Source organism: Musa acuminata, chromosome BXJ3-6, assembly GCF_036884655.1.
Source record: "Musa acuminata AAA Group cultivar baxijiao chromosome BXJ3-6, Cavendish_Baxijiao_AAA, whole genome shotgun sequence".
NCBI lineage: Eukaryota > Viridiplantae > Streptophyta > Magnoliopsida > Zingiberales > Musaceae > Musa > Musa acuminata.
This window is the reverse complement of record NC_088354.1, coordinates 122,186-144,189: the sequence shown is the minus strand read 5'-3', so window position 1 is coordinate 144,189 and position 22,004 is coordinate 122,186. Positions and strand designations below refer to the sequence as shown.

Sequence of the window (22,004 nt, the reverse complement as noted above, 5' to 3'; positions counted from 1 at the left end):
CTATGGATTACTTCAATACAAAGGATGGATATCTTTTAGTCTATTGTATCAGGAACATTTTTAGGATATAGGAAAAATGAGGCCACTGATGGAGAAAAAGAAAAAGGGGCATCAATCAAGAAAAGCCTGATGAAAAATCAGTTTGAAAATCTTTGGTCAAAAATTTCAACCTTGTCTAGAAACTGTAACCTTTGGAAAATTGTGATATAATGCCAGCTCATATGAAGTGTTATTGGGTAGATCTTTGATTGTCCTGGCTCTTATAATTTTTAATTTTAGATGATCAAAGCCTTTTGAAATGCTTGGCTTGGATAGGACACATTATCTAACTTAATCAATTTGGACAAACGAAGAGAGAGTTCAATTGCAGTCAATGCTTTTGTCATTCAAGATATAATAAGCTACTAAGCATTGACCTTTCTACTAATCTATTAGATTATTAGGAACAATTATTGTACTTTGTAATGTATTTTTTCAAGCATTACATGCATGTAAGAACTTAAGAGCATATTCCATTTCTTCTTGCACCATCTAAATAGTTATTTTGTACACAGAAGAACCTCAGTGTCATCAAAGAAGCATAAAACAAGACAATAACAACAACAACAACAACAACAGTAACAACTATTTGAGATCAGTTATTTGTTTTCTTTTCCATCATTGAGTTCTAATTAGGTTCCTTTATGTCTTTCTGTACCTTTTTCATACTACTGATATTAATTATCTCATTTTATCTAACTATAAAACCTGTAGGTTTCTCTAGAACATGTCCAAATCAGTTTAGATGATTGTATCTTGTCTTCTAAACATTACTCTAAAGAAAAAGAAGCTTAAACTATTCTTGATGTAACCTTCTTCTTGATGCTTATATGATACAGTAGTTGTTAAAAAGGTAGGTTTCTCTTGTGGTGTTGAAGAAAACAGGAGACGAGCAGTGCTATCCTTTTCCTCATGAAGGACCAAATTCTCCCATGAGAGTTTTGTTGCAAGAACACAAGTCCTAGGTGACGTAAAATCCTTAAATTCACAACTTACAAAAGGTCCAACCCATCCGGGTTCTTGTGGAGTTTTGAGCATCACAAAACTGAGCTTTTGTGGATTCATTGAACACCATAAGTGTATCTGTCACTGTATCCATCATTTTCATGTATTTTATTGCTTGGAAATGAGTGTAAAAGGATTGCATGTTTACATCTATATTTATTCAGAGGTTGTTTTCGAAATTCGAACATGGATCTTTGGAATCGCAAAAGAGCAATTATCATTGTATCAATGTTTGTACTCCTGAATTTGCAAATCATATAGCTTAATTTACAATTTGGAAACAGTAAAAGTAGTGGCCTGAATAAATTTCAAACAAAATTTTGAAATTTGTTTGAACACTTTATGGTTTGTTTTCTTTTTTTGTCTAAGCTCTGAAATCTGTCTCTTAGAAATAATATGGCAGGTAGAGGAGTGATCCAGTGTCATGAGCTAAAGATGAGGAATTCCAAGACAAAATGTCAATTGCCACATGCTATGTGGTGTGTAGCTGTTGATCCCAATATCCAATTCCATCTCCTACTCAGAGCCACTAATCACCACCAACCATGTCCCATGTTGGGCTCCACATTCCCAAGTCCTCACCTCTACAAACACAGAAGAGTCCATGGCTTCCCCACACTATCCCACTACACCAATCTTAGATGCATCAGCAAGAGAAGACAAAGACAACGACAATTCCACAATTCCATGCTCTCCTTTGGCAACCTCTGTACCATCTATGAGAAAAGACAAAAGGGCAGCAGCATGCAACTCACCTCGAATGGTGGAAGTATGCAGCACTTTGCAAGTAAATGACAAGTAGTTAAATCTGAGACAAACCTTGTTCTAGGCATTGAGACTGCTCCATAAGTTTGTGGAAGGGTCAATGGAAGGGTTAGGAGAAGGTACCTACTCATTCATATATCAGGACTTTTTACATGTACAAAACTCCACCCAATTGACCAATTCCGTTCACCCAGCTGGTTTCTCTGTTGTACTGATCTCATCTTCCCCTCCTCTCTTCAATGCAATCAATTCATTTGCCTGGCACCCCATTAATTTCTCCAGCCATTAAGGATCCCATCTCCCCATCTTCCTCAAATTGACCTGAAAATTTGCTTCTTCTACCACCTCCAGAGATCAAAAGAAATCTCACTCCAGCAGCAATTCTAAGAGAGTCTGGAACTGAGACAGTGGTGATCCTGGTGAGTCTCTTCTCTCCCTTTCTCTCTCTCTCTCTCTCTCTCTCTCTCTCTCTCTCTCTCTCTCTCTCTCTCATGTTTCCAACTTCGTATGCCTTAACGAAGCATGGACTGGGTGTTTCATGAAAGCATCAGGGGGATATCTTCTTCTCCATTTCCTCTTTCACTCCCATTAGCAGTCCTCCCACCACCACCGCCACCACCACCATCACCCCGTCCACCTCCTCCTGTTATTAATATTGAGAATAGGATCAGTCCTAGTATTCTCCTGATAATTATCATACTTGCAATCATCTTCTTCATCTCTGGGCTGCTCCACCTCCTTGTGAGATACCTCCTGAGACCCATCAACAGGGAACCAGAGGACACAGAGAACTCGACAGCACTCCAGGGCCAGTTGCAGCAGTTGTTCCATCTCCATGATGCAGGGGTTGACCAGTCCTTCATAGACACCCTCCCAGTCTTTCCCTACAAGGCCATCATCGGCCTCAAGGACCCATTTGACTGTGCTGTGTGCCTTTGTGAGTTTGAGGCTGATGACAAGCTCAGGCTGCTCCCAAAGTGCAGCCATGCATTCCATGTAGAGTGTATAGATACTTGGCTCTTGTCCCACTCCACCTGCCCCCTCTGCAGAAGAAGCCTCCTCCCTGACTTCTCTCCTCCAACCAGTTGTAGCCCCATACTCCTTGTTCTTGAGTCTGGGAGTGAGAGCTCAAGAGAGAGTGTTTCTGAGAGGGGAGACTCCTTCCCTAATACTGGTCTTGTTTGTCATGGAGATGACGGCCCTGGGACTTCTATCGATGATACTTCACAAAAGCCAGTAGAGATCACTGCAAAAGAAGAAGCTCGCTCGGTAGTGGCAGCCTCAGAGGTTGAGGAAACAGAGGTAGTACCTGTCAAGCTCGGCAAGTTTAGGAGTGTGGATGGTGATGGAGCTGTTGGTGAAGGCAGTAGCACTGCAAACAGTACTCTGGACCAGAGGAGGTGCTTCTCCATGGGTTCCTATGAGTATGTGATGGATGAGAGGTCCTTGCTTCAGGTTCCCATTAAGCCACCAAAGAAACCAATCGTCCACAGGCCCGGGCACCGGGATGCAATCTCGGAATGTGATTACCATTCAAAAAGGGAGCCATTTAAAGGACTGGATGCACTAAGAGCTGCAGAGTTCAGAGATGGTGGTGGTAATGCTAGTATCAGCCGCAATCAGCATAAGAAAGAAAGCTTCTCAGTCTCCAAGATATGGCTTCGGTCCAAGAAAGAGAAGCCCATGGCTGATGACTCTTCCCGGCGAGCTTTATCTTTCCGGTTGCCGTTGCATCGGGCGGTGATGACCGATGAATCAAAGCTGAAGAGCCGTGCCAGCCCTGCTGCTACTGCATCTGAATTCAACGTTTCGACATGGGAGAAGAGCTCAAGTGAAGTAGATCTGGATGCGGAGGTAGGAAGCTCCAATAGAGTACGATCTCCGGCTGATGAGGCACCCTCATTTGCAAGAACGTTGCTTTGGCTGGTAGGAAGGCAGAACAAGGTTGGTAATCAACTCTAATATCAACAATACATGATTGTTTGTGCTTAGCATTCTTACATTCCAGAAAAATAGATCAAGAAACAGAAGTTAAAGATCATTTGGATATAGATCAGAAATTTTCCACTTGCATGTTCCTTAATGAAATTGATGAATTGTCATGTATATGTTCTCACCACAGGCTAAAACTGGTATGTATTGAGAAGTAGAAATGGTGCATCAGTTTGATTTTAAAAGAAAATTAGCCTTTTTTTTTTTGCTCTGATGTTATAATCGCTTCATTTTAATAGATTATCATGGTTTCATTGAATGCATAAGTTGATCAATTAATTATACTTGAAAGCCACAAAATTAAGATGATATTTTCAACAATATTATTGGACATATTAGACTAATGTAAGCAAACTGGTTTGAGAGTTATCAAAATCTGGACCAATCTACTATTAATTCCATAGTTCATAATTTTTTTCTAGCTCTGTGCAAACCGATGCAAACTAAAAAAAGATTTGATCACTTTTTATCTACTTTTTTTTCTTTTGAAACATTTTGATTTCTAGATATTATCATATAAATATTAGTAATATTCCTTGGTAAGACAGATAAGATCCATGTCATTGTTGACTGGAGTATACAAAGATCAAACAATATTATTGATTCGATGAGGGATATATAAATCCCATCAAACATTAGGATGAACAGTTGCTAGTTAAGATCAAGTTTCTTAGATTTAAAGGGATCTTCTTACAAAGCATTGTGATTGTGATTGTGATTGTGTTAACTTGAAAAAGGACCCAGAATGATTGTGAGGGCAATCGATGTGCTGCCCAAGTTTTTATTCACAAGTTAGGAGCCTCGATTCATGTTTAAATATGCTTCTATTAATGCTTACCAGTTTTTGTTTCTCATTTACATCTTACATTTGAAGAGGAAAACCAAAAGAAGATGCAATAGTTTCCTCTCAATTAATCCCTTTCTCATCTAGAGCTAATAAAGTGGAGGAGCTCATGAAACACAAACCTTCACCTTATTGTGAAACAAAGGAATCCATCATTGTGCTCATGTGATGCAGAAGAGATCCACATAGCTAGTGGCCTTTTCAAAATTCAAACTGTTTCCTTGTGGGGTTTGTTCATCTTACACCATCATAAATCTGCTGAGGTAGCAGAGGTTGCAATCTGAGGGTGGTTTGTCACATGCCTTGGAGTTAATGCACTTGGCACAACTGTGATGTGTTGGGGCTTTCATCCATTTATTAGTGGCTGAGGTTGGAGCCCTTCTTTAATGGCAACTGCTTTGACAATTATACTTGTGGAGGGTCACAGGAGATGTGGGGTTATGGTGGTGGTGGTGGTGGTGAGTACAGTATGCCCTTTAATCCCTCAACACCAGACCCTACCTTCTCCTACCTCATGTTCTTGTAGCCAACTTGTGTCTTCTCTCTCCTTCATACCCATTCCTCTCAGTCTTTTTCAATTGCTGACAGACTTTCTTGTTCTTTATTCAACGAGAATAATAGGCAATTTTAAGATTAGAATTGCACTTGCAAGAAGAAGATATAAATCAAAATGCAACTTGAACTCAATAGGAATGAAAAAGTTTACACACACCCAAACTACATTCAAGCAAAATATCTGAATAAAAAAGATTAAAATATCATTTACATTAAGACAAACAATCGAAAACCAAAGATTGATTGATAATCAAAATATAAAATTTGAACTCAAGGCAGCTGATTTCCACCTTCACAAAGAAAAAAAAGGAATCCAGATCTGATCTCTTGAGATAAATTTATGCCTCAAACAATAAACTTGACCTTCATATACTTAGCAACTTAATTCTAAACAAAGCCTGAGCGCAAAATTTTGACTACATTGTGAAAGGTGCAAAGTGTACTACACACATCACAGCTTTTATAGGTTCAGTAAAGAAACAAAATAAATAATAGAATGGCTCTCAAAAGAAAACAAAAATAATAGTTGAAGATCACGTATGAAAAGTTGAAATCATTCAAAAGAATTTCAATAGTGGAAAATTATCTTTAAATTTATTGTAAGATTCAAGGAGATTATGATCATTATTTTTAATTAATTAAGATTTGACATGGGAACAAGTAAAGATATATCATATTAGCATGATATCCAAGGAGAATATTTCCTTATTAAAGCATTTGATCTTTGAGTTGTATAACAAACATTATATGAAGTGGTTTTTGAAGCATGTTTCAATTATAAACTCACTAAATACATTTGAGATGAACAAGTATTGGTTTGACCATCGAAGAGTCTCCTCTCAAGAAGGTCTCCTGTTAAGAAGAATTTTTTTTCCCTTCCACTAACAATAATATTCAAAAGATGAGTTGCGTTATGCTAGGTTGATAATCAGGATTGATAGTATTAGATTGACATTAAAAGAATGCCCTTCAAAAAAATATTATGGAAAAACTAAATCTAAAATAATTATACGAAGAGACCTCTCTCTCAACTTTTGTTATAACGATCAATCTCAAACTCACCACCAAGTCTTCAATTATCATGAAATTACTTTCCGAATGAGAAATACAACTTAAATTACCACATGGACTAAAATCTTCCTTGGCCTCACCCAATAGGTCGAAACTCTTACCAAGATGATATAGACTACTATCTTCGATCTTCCACGATTGACACAACAAGTTGAAACATAGAAACCCAATGTCTCCTCAACGACATTTGAGAGTTTCTATTATACCACAACCAGAATATATGTCGAGTGTCATGGTAAACTCCGTCATGCCAATGATCGACCAATTACTGACACAATTGGTGGAAGTATAGAACCCGATAACTCTTAAACTATATAATTGGAAATCCCTTTGTACAATACGTATGCCTAAGATAAAAACATATGAAGTACCACTTAACTAGGCAAACCTACTTATTTTATTTGATATCATGGTCGGAGGATTGAATCTCAGTCTCACCACTTACTATTTACACATAAAAAAAAAGAAAGAAATAATTGAGGTCTGGAATCAAACATTATACTTCAAAGCAAATAAACCTCACAGCACAAATGAGTTTCCAAGTCAATGATTGTATCGAATAGGCGAGTGATGATATGACACCAAGTAGCATATATGGCATCCAACCATTATAAAAATAATATGTCATGGTTCGACATAATAGTTAGCTACGAAGGCCCCTTCGGCCAAGTGATGACGTGACTTTAACTAAGATCAATTAGTCTAAGAGGTGCCACCATACAAGCATACCTAATCAATATTAAATCTAAAAAAAATATTCCATGTTAATACCAAACTCAAAGCCCACGAAAGGAGGGCGCAATGATCTTTGAACACCTTGAACTCTTTACATAAAAATTGATCTTTGAACTTTCTATTAATTTAAGTATCAAAGAAGCCTTGCTAAGTACATCAAGAGAGATATACTCTTGAGGGGAAAAAAAAAAGACAAGTGAGAAGAGGAAGAATTATTATTCTATTTCATTTGGTTTCTCATTTCTTCCATTTATGAGTTTCTCTTGCTCTGTTTATTTTATTATAAGAGAGAATATATCTTGTTTCTCCTTGGTGAGAAGTTTATACTCTCAACTTTTACTGTAAATGTTTTTTAGTTTGTTCGTTAATATTTCTATCTACCAATTAAGAGTTTTATCATGTTATATATATCTTGGTGTGATTTTAGATATACTTTGCCTGTATTTGGTTTTGATTTTATTATTATTATTATTATTATTATTGTTATTATTATAATTATTTAACACATTCTAATGGTTAAGTCAGTTCCAAGATCTTATGTGAGGTTAAAAATAAAGTCATAAATTTAGAACAACTCTTATTTACAGAAAAAAAAAGTAGAAAAATATTCTTAAAATAAGAGATACCCTAAATAATATTTTCTCAGGATATTGTTGGTTGGGGTGCAAGTCTGGATTCTCAATTGATCCAAAATGAGTCCATATCATCATCTATATGTAATCCAATGGTTAGGCATCAATTAAACACACGTAGGTGGCAGACATGATCATTTTGATTTGTACTTTTTTCTACTGTTAGTTTCTTGGATTTGGATGTGGGTAATCAACAGACTCAACTTCAATTCATCAATATTTATTCATATATACTATATATATTATAACCAGATGCAGATAAAAATGAAAAATAACCTTTGTAATTTGTTATCCTTCATATTTGTTTACATACTAAGTCTATTAATTTATATTTTAATACTATATGAGTAGTTATCATTTCTCAAACTATATGTATATCTTTGTCAAACTATATAATTTTCACAGAAATGGAGAAGAAAAGGTCAAAATAAATTTTGTAATCCAAAATTGTACACGATGATCAACACCTGAATATGTGAACCAAAGTTCAATGACTCTCTCTCTCTCTCTCTCTCTCTCTCTCTTATTTATGTGTGTACTCATCAGCTACAAGGTAAGCATATTCTTTGGCAACTTCAAGATCGTCGAGATGAGATGAGATGAGACGAGACAAGAAGGACTGCACAATCTCTTAGTGGTGATCAACTCCATTATATGACACGACTTCTAACTGATAACATTTGCCAATAGAGTCCAAATATCCTAACTCAATAAGTAGCATTGGATTTTTAAGAGTGATATGAGATCTTTCGTGTAAATGGTTGGTAATTAGATTTAAATCGCTTGGAGCACTAGGATTATAATTAGACATTCAACTAGAAAGTTATATTTTATTTCTATAAATACATCATATCTCTCTTAAAATCGAGGGGATAATATATTAAGAAAAACAAATAGATGCTGACAGTTATAATCGTTGGTCCAATTTACTATGCTCATTGTAACTTAATGTGAAAACTTATTCAAAATTTGCTGGGGAAAAAAAAGGATGAATGTATAAAAAATATATCATCTTTTTCGCGATAAAACAAGAATCATATGATAAGTTTTTTTTAAAAAAATATTACACTAAATGATATATAAAACGCTAATTCATTCGTAAACTCAAACCTGTTATACAAAAATATTGCTTGTTAATATGGAACGTAAGAATGCGAAAACCTGTTTTATTTAAAGATTGCATGAAATTTACGAATGAATTGGGAATGACTTCTATACCCACAGCGCCTATCCTATTAACAATTAATCTAACTAAATATGATCTTTTCCAAGTTGCAGTAATCTGCAAACCTAATGTATCTATCCTTTTTTATATCTTTTTGTTTCTTAATATACAAGGCAGAAATAATGAAAACAAATTAAATATGAAAAATAGCCTTTATTTATTTTCCTTGAGAAATTATAACATGTACACACAAAATCTGTGTCACACAGTAAGATTTCTACTCCACAATCGTGCACCAGTGGTGAAAGATGCGGTCCACCCGGATCTTATCCACTCTCGCCCTCTCGTCTAGCACCGGTCTTACCACACGTGTCCTTTAGTCGATATACTACACCTTTAATCTGCACCACCTGATATTTTCATTTTATTTTATCTTAATTATTTTTCCTGACATATTGATTATTAAAATTAATTCTTTTCTCAACCAAGTTTCATTTATATCCATCTGAAATGAATGGTTTTTCTCTTTATCCCTCTCTACACCGCTCTACACATATACTCTACTAGGGTCAATTACAAATTATCTTATATAATTAATTATATTTAATATTTTGGCTCATACATTTTCAAAACTTATATTGGAAAATAAAAAAATACTAAACATAGTAGAATTATATTAGAATTATATAATTCTAAACATCAAAGAAAAAAAATACTAAACATATTAGAATTATATTAGGATAGTTATACAAAAAATTGGTTAGGTTTGCCGAAAATTTCTTAAGTTACACTCAATCATAGATTCAAAACATAAATTCAAAACATAAATATCCTATTTGGATGATTAATCATTCTAAAATAAAAAAATAAAAAAAAATAATACTAAATATATTAGAATCACAGTATGATATTTATAAAAGACAACTAATGACCCTAAAATTAGAAAAATTAAAAAATTTGATACTAAATATATTAGAATCATATTAGAATAGTTATCGAGAAGTGTGGTTAGGTTTGATGAAATTTTCTTGAGTTATACTCTACGTTATACTCGAGTTACAATCGATTACAGATTTAAAACATAAGTCATCTATTAGGATAATTAATCATCCTAAAATAAAACAATAAAAAAAGTGATATTAAACATCCTAAAATTATATGTTGATAGTTAGAGAGAAGTTTCGATAAATTTGGTAAAAATTTATTGAGTTACACTTACGTTATACTCGGATTACACTTAAGTTACTTGATAATAGATTCAACTAAAAGCAATCTATTTGGACAATTAGTCACCAAGGAAATGTGATACTAAACTTATTAGTATAGTTATAAAGAAATTTGGATAAGTTTGAGGAAAATTAGTTAAGTTATATTTGCGTTATATTCAACTCAAAGCACCTTATTTAAAAAATAAAGCAACCTAAATTCACGCAGTAGTGAAAACCATCACAACCACATATAATGAATCATAATAGTAACACATATTCAATCACAAACCAAACATATGGAAACAATTCACAACAATATTAATTAAATTACCAAGACGATATCACATTATTAAACAACATGGGGCATCATTAGGCTTTCGACTGTTTAACTTTATTATACCAAAATTTTTTGGTAATTTTCTCTTCTTAAAGAAATATAAGTTGTATATTTTATCTATGGATTGCCCACGGAGGAGGCCTTACCCCTTAGGTGTCGTAGAATGTATTATGAAAAATAATGGATTATCAATTGATTCAAATGAATAATCCTCCGGGTCATAAGATGACCAAGTTCACAATCTTTCAAGTATCTTATATAATCTTTTAATTTCTTCTTCTTTCTTTTTATACTCGACATATTCTGATCCTCACCAATAATTAGGAACCCCAAAAGTCAAAATAACATCGCTCGAACTAAATTTAACTAGGAATGTTATCCAGAGCATATTGACACGTAGGAATGTTAGGAATATCTAATATATGACAAACAAGTATTCTCTTAAAAATATGAAGATGACACAATCTAAAAAAAATGAACATCATATGATCTCCATTCCTTCTACTAGGTTTACAGATAAAATACTTAAAATGATCGATATAATAATGACCACCAACTATGTATTATGGAGGGGGTAACATAAAAGCATAGGGTAGTGAATGAGGGGGTGACGAAGAAAGAGGTACTTTACACCTTAAAAAAAGACATTAGTTGCATATAATTTAATAATAATAAATATAAATTATCTTTTTTTCTTGAAAAAAAAAAGGAGAAGTTTGTCATCGGGGAGGGAATGATGTCGTCGTCAACAAAAACACTATCATTCATGGCCGGAGAGGAGATGAGGTCGTCACCACTACAAATACTAGAGTGGAGCAAAGAAATTCATTGTCACTAGAGAGGGGAGGATGTCATTGTCATTCGCAAATATCAGTGAGGAGTAGAGGACTTTGTCATCATCATCGCTATTTGCCACCGTCAAAGAGAGGAGGATGCTGTCACCATTTGCAAATACCATCGAGAAATATAGGACTTTATCATCGTTGTCCCTTGCCGAAGAAAGAAGGATGTTGTCACCAATTGAAAATAATATCGAGAAGTATAGAACTTTATCGTCGCTGTCGCTTACCGAAGAGGAACATAGAAGGAAGATATATATTGGTTCGATGTAACCTTTGTATAAACCCTTAACCTTTTGATTCAAACACGGCCAAATTGGCTTCACAAAATTTGACCTGAATCCATGTGACTCGGATCGCGATCACAGCCACGATCGAATCGAACCAGCCTTTGGATCGATGGAGTTTGACTCAAGCTATTTTTAGTATTTAATAAAAAGGATTGACCTTTGAGATTATTTTTAGTATTTTAAAGAAGAAAGTGTCTTTTTTGTAAAAATCAAATGAGGACCATCATATGATAGAACTTTATTATTGGAGGTCGTTATGGGTAGATTGCTTAGATATCTTTATGTGGATAAAAAACAAATTGTACTATAATTTCCGAAAATGGGGGAAGAAATTAAAAAAACTAAGAGGAGAAATGGTAATGTTTGTATTAAAGAATGCAATTATAGCAAGCCGACGCATCGTCGTCATCTTGCAGCGGCGTCCTGACTCGTTGTTTTCCTGTTGCCGAGCGGCCGGTTTCGTCGCCATTGTCCTTAAATTCCTTTCTTTTAGGGTTCGTGTTCGAGAGCGGTTGGCGACACTCTTCTTCTCGATGGAGAACTCTACCGCCCGGGGTGAGAAGGACGTCGAGCTCTTCTTCGATGACGACAGCACCGATGCAGACATCGATGAGGAGGTGGCGGAGTATAAGAGCGATGGCGAGAACGAAGAAGGGAACGAGGAAGAGGGTGAGGAGCGGGAGCGCTCCTCTTCGTTTTACTCCCAGCAGTGGCCCCAGAGCTTCAGGTTTTCTTGATCGGACCTCTCTTTTACCCTTCAAGTTGCTATTGAAGCAGAACGACCTAGATCATTGTTGGATTTGCTCCTTCCGCTATACCTGTGGCAGCCGGTAAAGATTGAAAGTAGTGATGGTGGGGTTAGCAGATAGTGCACTAAAAAAATGATTTCCTTTTGCAATGATAACGAACCTAATTCGCGTTGTTCTAAGGATTCCTGGCTCATATTCGTAAAATGGGGTCACTTCTGTGGAGGAGGGACCCGTTAAATTAATATATATAAAGAATGCACGCCCTTTGTAGGAAAGGGAACATAAAGTGCTTTGCCTGCTTCTGTTGGCTTTTCTTTAACATGTAAGCCATCTTAATGTAGTTTGCTGGATTTTCGGAGGTGAACAGATTCTGGCATGCACAACTATGTTCACTCGACTAGTATTAGTTCTTGCATTATTTTAGGAAAAACTACTAGAGTTATACTTGCAAATGATAGAACTTTGAATCAATCATGGGGCTATCATGTTCTTTTAGTAGTTATAAACTTCAAAATTTCTATATCTGAATAACTGTTCACTTGATGGATATGTTGGATGAGTTGGCTTCATGATATGCTGCTCCCCAAGGTGCTTGGGTGCCAGCCTAGGTGCCATATTTTCAGCTTGTCTAACAAGAGATTGTTTTTATGCTACTAGTCATTTATATGCATTTTTCAATGTTTATGCCTCTGAAATGTTCACACAGGAGTTCCTTGAGACTGATTCTTATTCTTTCCTTGTGATCATGACTGTTCTGACAGGGAAACAATTGATTCATACACAATTTCTGCATCACCAGCCTTTGGTTACGTTGGGCCTATTCCAAGTCTTAGATATTCTAGTCTTGATATTCACTGTCAAAGTGCACAAGATTCAGATATGAAATTGCCTCTTTTGTCTGGTAGCATATACGAGAAACAAGAGTCAGATAAGAACCTCAGGAGATCTCTCACTTCCACACCTGATGGATCAGTCTCCTTTAAGGTGCAGTCTTCTGGTGAAGGATATATTCATCATGGTTGTAGTGTGACTCAGACTGTCTTTAATGGTAAAGAGCAACTGTAATCATTTTACTAATGGTTATTTTTGTTTAATGAGTCCCATCATGTTCAATGCTGAAGTAGAACTTGCTGGGTCTAACTTGTAGCAGTCAGTATAATGTGTATTTGAATTTTATGTCATGATTATTACTGTCATTTAAAATATCTTTGTTCGTTACTTTTGGTAGGTGTAAATGTATTGGCAGGGGTCGGCCTTCTTTCTACTCCATTTTCAGTGAAAGAGGCTGGTTGGGCTAGTATGGCATTGCTAATTCTTTTTGCAGCTATTTGTTGTTACACCGGCATTCTTATGAAGCACTGCTTTGAGAGTAAAGATGGCATTTTTAGTTACCCAGATATTGGAGAAGCTGCATTTGGAAGGTTTGGACGCCTTTTCATATCTGTGAGTTCTTAACTCTCATGGCTGGTGACTAAACATAATACTGAATACGTTTTGTCTTAATTATTAGTCCTGAACTTATTTATAACATCTCAATGAGATATGGATTATTCTAATTTCTAAAAATATTCCTGCACTTGGATTGTATCTGATAGTGTGGCTTTTGTTCTGAAGAGAAAGGAGGCAAACTGTTTTGTGAGTCTCTCTCAACTTATTCATCGATGGTGTAGTTTCCTACATATTGAAATTCATTTAGCTAATGATTGTCCAAGGCATGAAGGGAAGATTTCTTGGAAACTAATATATTATATATATATATATATATATATATATATATATATATATATATATTTTTTTTGTGCTGCTTCTTTATAAGCAGGAAATTTATTCCATTGCTTTGCAGCACTCTCTATCCCTTTCTTGTAGACTTTGCTTTGGTTTAGGAGAATCTTGGAGTTTGCTTGATTTTACCTCATTTAAAGCATATCCCATAAGATAGTTCTTTTCATGACTAACTGGATTATTTGTTTTTTATAATCTTTTAGTTTTTTGTAAGTCCTCTTTCCTAACTCTGTTTTGGTTAGGAATTCAACACCACCCTTAAAGTGTCTGGTGTCCAGTTTGAGAACTTCATAGAATTTTAAGGAGATTTCTTAATTTTGCTATGTGTTCTGCAACTGGCCCCATTCTTATGGCAAACAACTTTTAGACATGATGACTTTTGATGCAAAATATATCATAAACAGATCTATAGAAGCTAGAATGGGTATACAATGAAGATCTCAACTGTCATTGTTTGCCTGAGTATGTAAGGAAAAATTAAGAAACTTTTAGATGGCAATGGATCTGGTGTAACTGTAGTTATTACAGATCCAATTTCTTAGTTCAAATTCCATGAATGCTGGATCTTTGGTGGATACCAGACACTTTGCTGGTAAGTTTGCATTGAACTCATAAGAATATTAGATTGCATTGACCAATAGCCTGTCGTGTACTTGTCTTTCTTACTTGGTCAACCAAGATCTGATGATGCTGCTATGTTTGATGCAGGTTATATTGTACACAGAACTATATGTAAGTATGGCTCATGTGCTGATCCTGGGAAGTAAATCCCTTTGATTTGAGCTTTCTGTGAGTGCTATGATCTTTTTGAGAATTTACTAATTTTCTTTCCCATGATGCAGTCATATTGTGTGGAATTTATCATTTTAGAAGGCGATAATCTCAATAAAATATTTCCTGGGGCTGCGATCGAGTGGGCTGGAATCCATATTGATTCTGTTCACTTGTTTGGAATGTTAACTGCTCTTATTGTTCTACCAACTGTTTGGCTGCGAGACCTTAGAATCATCTCCTACCTTTCAGGTTGGAATTGTCATTTTCCATATATATTTAGGATCTTACTGGAAGATTTAATTTGGTAACAGTCTCTTTTGCAGCTGGTGGTGTGGTTGCCACTATTTTGGTTTTTGTCTCTGTCTTTTTTGTTGGTACCATGGATGGAATTGGGTTCCATCACACTGGTAAAGCTGTAAATTGGGGGGGCCTGCCATTTGCTATTGGTGTGTATGGTTTTTGCTTCTCTGGTCATTCGGTGTTTCCAAATATTTACCAATCAATGTCAGATCGGTCAAAATTTAATAGAGCATTGCTAATATGGTATTAACATACCTAGCGTTACTCAGTAATTTATTTAAAGCATTCTTCAAACTGTTTCCTGAAAAATTCTCTCTCCAACTTCTGTAAACAGTTTCGCTTTGTGCACTGCAATATATGGCTCTTTTGCCACACTTGGATATCGTATGTTTGGTGATGGCACACTCTCTCAAATAACATTGAACTTACCAAAGCACACATTTGCCTCAAAGGTTGCTATATGGACAACGGTAATTATCATATTTTAAGATCAGTCGTTGACTTCTTGTTTTTTCTCTGTCATTTCTTAACATTGTGATAATGTGCTTTTCGTCAGGTAATCAATCCATTCACTAAGTATCCTTTTGACTTAAATTGTCTTCATGAACTGGCTTGCCTTATGCAAGAACTCTTGTTTTTTATCACCTTCGTTCTACCCTTAATTAAAAACAGGTATGCTTTATTACTAAATCCATTAGCCAGGAGTTTGGAGGAGCTGCTTCCTCCAAGAACTGCTGATACAATATGGTGCTCTATTTTATTAAGAACCACCCTCGTCGTTTCTACCGTATGCATTGCTTTTATTCTACCCTTCTTCGGTATGTATTTTGGACATTTCTTACTAAAAATCTAATTGCTGCTCATATTTTAGTACTAGCTAACACTCTTTTAATTAGCTGCCAGATGCATAAATACACAAAGAAATGTGAAAAAAAAAGGAAAGAGAGATAGAGGGGGATGGTTACCATCAGTTCCTTGTGTCTCTCTCTGTCATCAGCTTTGATCTGATGCTCAACATTTGACATGAAAAAGATGTGTTACCATAAAAAATTAAAAGTACAAACTATTGTTTAATGGGTGAAATCAGAGGTTGTGAAATGACAATAATATGGAGTGAAATTGTCTTTTGTAATTTTCAAGGATGCATGCATAACATTGTGGACCTCACCTTAAAGGCACACATGAAATTACTATTTTGGAAATTGAGATTACATGTACACGAATTTTCTTCTGATACCGGTTAGGCAGCACTAGTAGGTCCCCACATAATCCCTCTTCCAATCACATCATGGTTAGCCTTAAAAGGTCATCACCCCCAATGCATATCACTAGTTGCATTGAGATATGGCTAGAGTTGGCTTCGGTACCATTTATGATGACTTATCGAAGTAACTGTCTCTACATTGCGTGTTCTTTTATCCCTGTAAGCATCAATGTTCTCTCTTGCAGACTTGCACACATTTGTTTTGGCAATGTATATGTGGATCCTTGTCCTTGTTTTTGCATGTCATAATCGTCAATCATACATTAAATTATCTCACCTAGGGATGCATCTCAGTTGAATTGGTTTGAGCTAATCATAAATGCAGGTCCAACCATCACATGAAAATCTGTTGCAACCAGACTGACCCAATCCAACCTTGACATTGTTCAAGAGCTGGACCAATGATTACGTTGAGTTGGATGGGTCTTTTTGGGTATGTTCAAGAAAAATAGGTTGCAAAGAGGAAGTGTAAAAGAAGAGAGTCTGAAGAACTCCCAATGTCATTGACTTGTTAATAAGGCTAAATTGTATGTGACATAAACACCATATGTAGTTGGTGTGCTATTGCACTAAAGTGGCTAAAGGATCGAGCATTTATCAGTCATATCATGTACCAGACTGGATCAGTGAACTTGATACTAGTTGGTGTACCATTATGGTATTTTTCAATGATACCTGGTGGTATGGGTCAATGTACTGCTCAGTATCTCAATATCATACTTGGTTGATTGGTTGTTGAAACCAGTGTCTGGATTGGTATTCAAAGCAACAATGCAAAATCCTAGTAGGGTAGGAGTTGTCGATGGAACAAATTGATAATAAATATGGGACATCATATGGTATATGCATGACAAAGTCTTTGTTACAAGTAGGGTTCTGAATACTGTACCATACCATTGTACTGAGCTTTGCTCGGTATGGTACAGTACAGTGTATCGAGTGGTACGTCGTCAGGGCGTACCGAGTGGTACACCTAAATTAGGCATAAGCTCTTCTGAAAATATCTGAAAAATAGACTAACACAATAGTTCTTAGTAAAAAGGTCAGCATTCTTTAAGTCAATATTCCTTTTTAATCTCGAGTATTCTTTTGTCGTGCTTCGTGTTAATCACTCCGGCTGTTGAGCTTTTTTCATACCGTTCGTAGACTTTATTAAGTACTAATCAGAATAAAAATTTGAATCCCAGAAACCTGCGGCATCCACCCATCTGCTTATGATCTCTATGCAGATTGTTCTTACTAGATGTGGGTTCCGCGAGTGGGTCCTTGGTCATTCCCAATTGTCGGAGGGTAGGTAAGCGAGCATTGTTGTCGGTGTGCGCAAAGCATTTTGAAAAAGGAGGTCAATTGGTGGGCCCCATCGAACAAGCAGGTACATGGCAGCAGGGAGGGAAGAGAGCGTTACATGGCGAAGTTGGTAGAGTAAGCAGAGCATTACGAGGAGATGGTGGAGTACATGGAGAAGGTCGTTGGCGCGGTGGGGGAGGGGGAGAAGCTCACGGTGGAGGAGCGCAACCTCCTCTCTGTCACCTACAAGAATGTCATCGTCGCTTGCCGTGCGTCTTGGCGGATCGAGTCCAAGCTCGACTCCATCTATGGCGGCATCCTCCGCCTCCTCGATGCTCACCTCATCCCTGTCGCTGCCACTACCGACTCCAAGGTCTTCTACTTGAAGATGAAGGGTGACTATCACCGCTACCTGGCCGAATTTAAGACCGGATCTGAGCGGAATTTAAGACCGTACCTAAGATCGGTGGTAATGGTCAAAATTTCAATTGTTACTACCCGATACAGGCCCGTATCATTTGTTACAGGGCTATATCAATGGTACTGCCCAGTAGCTGGCGGTCCGTGTATCGGTCTGCTGGCGGACCAATATGTACTGCCTATATCAGGTGGTACGATTCGGTATTAAAAACCCTGGTTACACGTGTCAGAGCATTCTATTGTGAAAAACAAGTATAACTTTCTGAAATAATACAATTCCACTCTATGTATTGAGGATGAGTTTTTTTTTATAGTCTAAAAAAAGGGCATACCTTGTGCACGAGGCTCTCATCAATGTGGGGTCTGAGGAGGGTCAATATACGTAGTCTTATCTTTAAATATTTAAAAAGATTATTTTTGTGACTTGAATCCCGATCTCCTAGGTCACAAAGGTACAACCTTATCAATGTACCAAGGCTCACCCTAAGTTTTTTTACTAGTATGATTGGTAAAATTGGATGAGTTAGGTAGGCCAATGGCTTCAACTATCAAATACCTATATTGTACTGACCAGTATTAACTAGTCCAACCATAGGCTGGTATTGAATCATATGGTCTTATTAGTTGGTATTTTATTATTATAATTTTTTTTTGGGCAACCAAGTGGTATGGACAGTAAGCCTCCAGTATACTGAAACTGTATCAATCAGGTAGATTACCCAACCAGTTTAGGACTGGGATTTAAATCCTTAGGTAGGACTATTAATTGGGAATAGAGGATGGAGTTTTAGTTGCCAGTGTGAGACTGTGATTCATTTTGCTAGTCAATATTTACTATTCATCTATAAATCCATATCTACCTAAAACCAAATTAGTCGCTATAATCATATCTCTACCTGTAAGTCAATATATCCAGCCTATGAAAGTGGAAAAGTTTTCTTTTACTGGTAGCAAGTCTAAGTTGTGACTTGGCAAGTTGAACTGACGTCAAAGCCTAGACAAACTTTGTGGGGTAAGACTTTTTCTCTTACCTAGCTATTGTTTCTTTGCCCCCCTTTTCCTCAACTCTTGAGCATTTTTTTGTTTAGGATATTAGAATACTGACATGTGCAGTTCAACAAGCATATAGTCTTGTTTTCTTGTATGAGAAAAACAATGTTTTATGACTTTATTATATGATTGAAGTATTGAACATTCCAAATGATAATTTCTTCTTTGGACCATATTAACTTCAAGCTGTTATGACATGGTTTCAGGTCTTGTGATGGCATTGATCGGTTCACTTCTCAGTATACTTGTGGTATAGCTTTGTTCTATTTTTTCCTTATTAGACATTCAAACCCTTTTAAGCATTAGTTTTGGATCTTGTCTGCAGTTTTTACATGGCCATGTTTTAACTGGATACATTTATCTTTCATCTGACTGAAGCAGGGATATGGACATTTTTGCATGTATGGTACTGTATATAATTAAGCTTGATGACGTTATTTAGAGTAAGAATGCATAGTTATGTATGATAATAAATAACAAGTAATTAAGTAACAATTCCGAATACATTTATATCAAAAGATTGCTTTTAGTGACAATTGGTCAAACATAAAGATAAAATCACAAGAGTTTGTGATAAATGAAGTAAGATCATTAATTAAGTAACTTGATGTTTGAATTTGTCCATAATAAATGTCAACATTTAATAAAAGAAAAACTAACTTATCCCAAGAAGCATTATGAAATCAAGATTTCAAATCTGGATCTGGTACTGGTTTCAGTGATCTATCAGACCAGTATGGGATCGGCATACAGGACGGTATATCTGCCTGTTCTGTTCAGTGTCACTGAATACAATAGTAAAAAAGAATGGTATTGTTCCAATATCAAGCTATATGTTTCTATATGGTGCTTGGACTAGTAAATACGAAACCATATCGACCAATATGGTTGAGATATGAAACCTTGCATGGAATATATCCTTAGTTGCTTAAAATTTAAAATATTTGAAATTCAAAGATTTTGAGGAAGTATCTAATAAGCATCCAAGAATATCCCTAAATATTGCATGTAAAGCTTATCTTATATATATATGACATAATTTGAAGTATCCATGTTGTCTGATCAAGGGCTATGGATTACATTTGGTGGGAAAAAAAGGCCTCATCTTTGTATGCTTTGGGTTATCTCGTGGTTGCGTGACTTGCTGATCTTATGGTCATATTTTTATTAATTATATAAAAAGTATCTTCACAGGTACCTGATTTTAGCCATCTCTTGACAATTTCATAGACATGTATTTGATTTAGTATATTATATATCTAGAGATATCCTATAAATATTATGTATGACACATATATAGATATGGGAGTATGGTTTACAATTTCATTTACCAGTAATGTACTGGGTATGGCAGTATGAATCAAGTTTCAAAAAATGCCTGAAAAGAAAAGCTGGAACATCAAGGTTTGCAATTTCGCATACTGGTAGGATACCAGTTGGGGCTTGGACTGGTACCATAGTGATCCATACCGGTTTGCTGAGTGTATGAATTTCTGAAAAAGCCCCAAAACAACTAAAAAAGAAAAAAAAAATTACTCAGCACAGGTTATTTACCATTTGGGTTTTAGCTTTTCATTCTTTGCTAGTCTTTATAAGTTCTGTTATTTTCTATAATGTTGTCCTGTGCATGTATGATGCTGAGATCATACTTTGGACACTTAATTTGTTCATCATTCCACCTTTTGTCATGGAAAACATGCTAAAGAGTTAAGATAGCCCATAATTTTGTATGGTTTCACCAATCAAGGGTGAGGCTGAGTGCTTACTTGAAAGGATGCCTTTCACAGTGAGTAGCCTCGATTTTTCATAATCTGTGTACTTTATGACATGGGGTGCACCCTTAAGCTGGACTTTTATGAGTCAGTTATCTAGGACTTGTGGGTCACTGGTATGGATCAACTAGATATGTTCACTCTTATCTTGTTGTATTCTAATTTGATTCCATATTGTTCCCATTATGACTTCAGATTGTTAATACTTTTCCATGACATAATAGAGTTTTTTTTGTTTATGTTTTCTTAAAAGCTTAGAAATAAGTTATGATAGTACATCCTGGTTTTGTATTATTTTGTTTGTATATGGTTATTGTTTCTCACTGTGTTTTTTTTTTCATTTGAAGTAATTCTTAATTTACAAGAATGTGGGATATAGAAAGATATTGAATTAGGTCAAATACTTAAACAAATATTACTTTTTCCAAAGAGTAAATATTATACATTATCTGATTTGCTTTACCAGGCCATTGTAATGCCCGCACTGTGCTTCTTGAAGATATTTAAGAACAAAGCTAAACCATTGCAGGTAATGTGAGCTTGCTTCTTGAAGATATTTTACAGTAACTCTAGTATCTGTTCTTCTCTTCAATGGAGAACAGAGAAGATTTTAAGATTACATGTGGTATCATCACCTATTAAAATCCTTAATTGGCTATTTTATGATCAGTTTAATTTAAGACTGATTTGATTAAGGTGTATCGGGTAACCTAAAAGTGCAAATTCGGGTTCTGATGATCTGCTTGCTTTTGTACGTTAACAGATTGTTTTGGGCACCACCATTGCTGCATTAGGCATCATCAGCGCTGCACTCGGAACATACTCGTCTATATCACGGATAGCAAGCAGTTACTAAGGTCCAAGAAGAATTGACAGCACTCAGCTACATTATTCCTGTAATTTGGCACATTTTCCTGCAGTTTAATGTAAAATCTTCTTGCTAAGTATTGATCTATTTAATGATGTGGGAATCTTTCGATAAGTATGAACATTTGTCTCTCGTTTAGTTGAGTAAAAAGTTGCTTGTAAAAAATCTTGTTTGTTGGGATGGTGACGTTAAACTCCATTTATTTCTGTGTCAGAAAACTGTAATGGGTAATGTGTGGTGTACTCGTTTGTGGCGACATGG

The 22,004-nt window shown here is 35.8% G+C and overlaps 2 protein-coding genes across 4 annotated transcripts; both read left to right on the top strand.

The window, feature by feature from the left end:
• The first annotated feature begins 1,888 nt into the window (after positions 1–1,888).
• On the top strand, positions 1,889–4,007 carry LOC135639380 (RING-H2 finger protein ATL13-like). The gene has a single exon (XM_065153116.1). It carries the CDS (start codon positions 2,332–2,334, stop codon positions 3,769–3,771), a length of 1,440 nt encoding a protein of 479 aa, XP_065009188.1. The 5' UTR covers positions 1,889–2,331; the 3' UTR covers positions 3,772–4,007.
• Positions 4,008–11,841: 7,834 nt separating this feature from the next.
• On the top strand, positions 11,842–21,875 carry LOC135639487 (amino acid transporter AVT1A-like). 3 transcript variants are annotated; one of them, XM_065153251.1, is made up of 12 exons: positions 11,843–12,204; positions 12,988–13,274; positions 13,455–13,669; positions 14,717–14,740; positions 14,851–15,031; positions 15,094–15,325; positions 15,417–15,552; positions 15,639–15,658; positions 15,755–15,900; positions 19,310–19,353; positions 21,342–21,404; positions 21,639–21,875. In XM_065153251.1, the coding sequence occupies exons 1-12, from the start codon at positions 12,011–12,013 to the stop codon at positions 21,729–21,731; spliced, it is 1,635 nt and encodes a 544-aa protein (XP_065009323.1). In that variant the 5' UTR covers positions 11,843–12,010; the 3' UTR covers positions 21,732–21,875. The 3 variants fall into 3 exon arrangements, with proteins under 3 accessions (XP_065009325.1, XP_065009323.1, XP_065009324.1); XM_065153252.1 differs by having other exon boundaries at positions 11,847–12,204; positions 15,106–15,325; XM_065153253.1 differs by lacking the exon at positions 21,342–21,404 and having other exon boundaries at positions 11,842–12,204.
• The last annotated feature ends 129 nt before the right edge of the window (positions 21,876–22,004 follow it).

Coding starts and splice junctions, on each gene's coding strand:
- LOC135639380 (XM_065153116.1), top strand. CDS start 2,332: ATGGACTGGGTGTTTCATGAAAGCATCAGGGGGATATCTTCTTCTCCA.
- LOC135639487 (XM_065153251.1), top strand. CDS start 12,011: ATGGAGAACTCTACCGCCCGGGGTGAGAAGGACGTCGAGCTCTTCTTC. Junction 13,275..13,454: donor GACTCAGACTGTCTTTAATG/GTAAAGAGCAAC, acceptor TACTTTTGGTAG/GTGTAAATGTATTGGCAGGG. Junction 21,405..21,638: donor ACAAAGCTAAACCATTGCAG/GTAATGTGAGCT, acceptor GTACGTTAACAG/ATTGTTTTGGGCACCACCAT.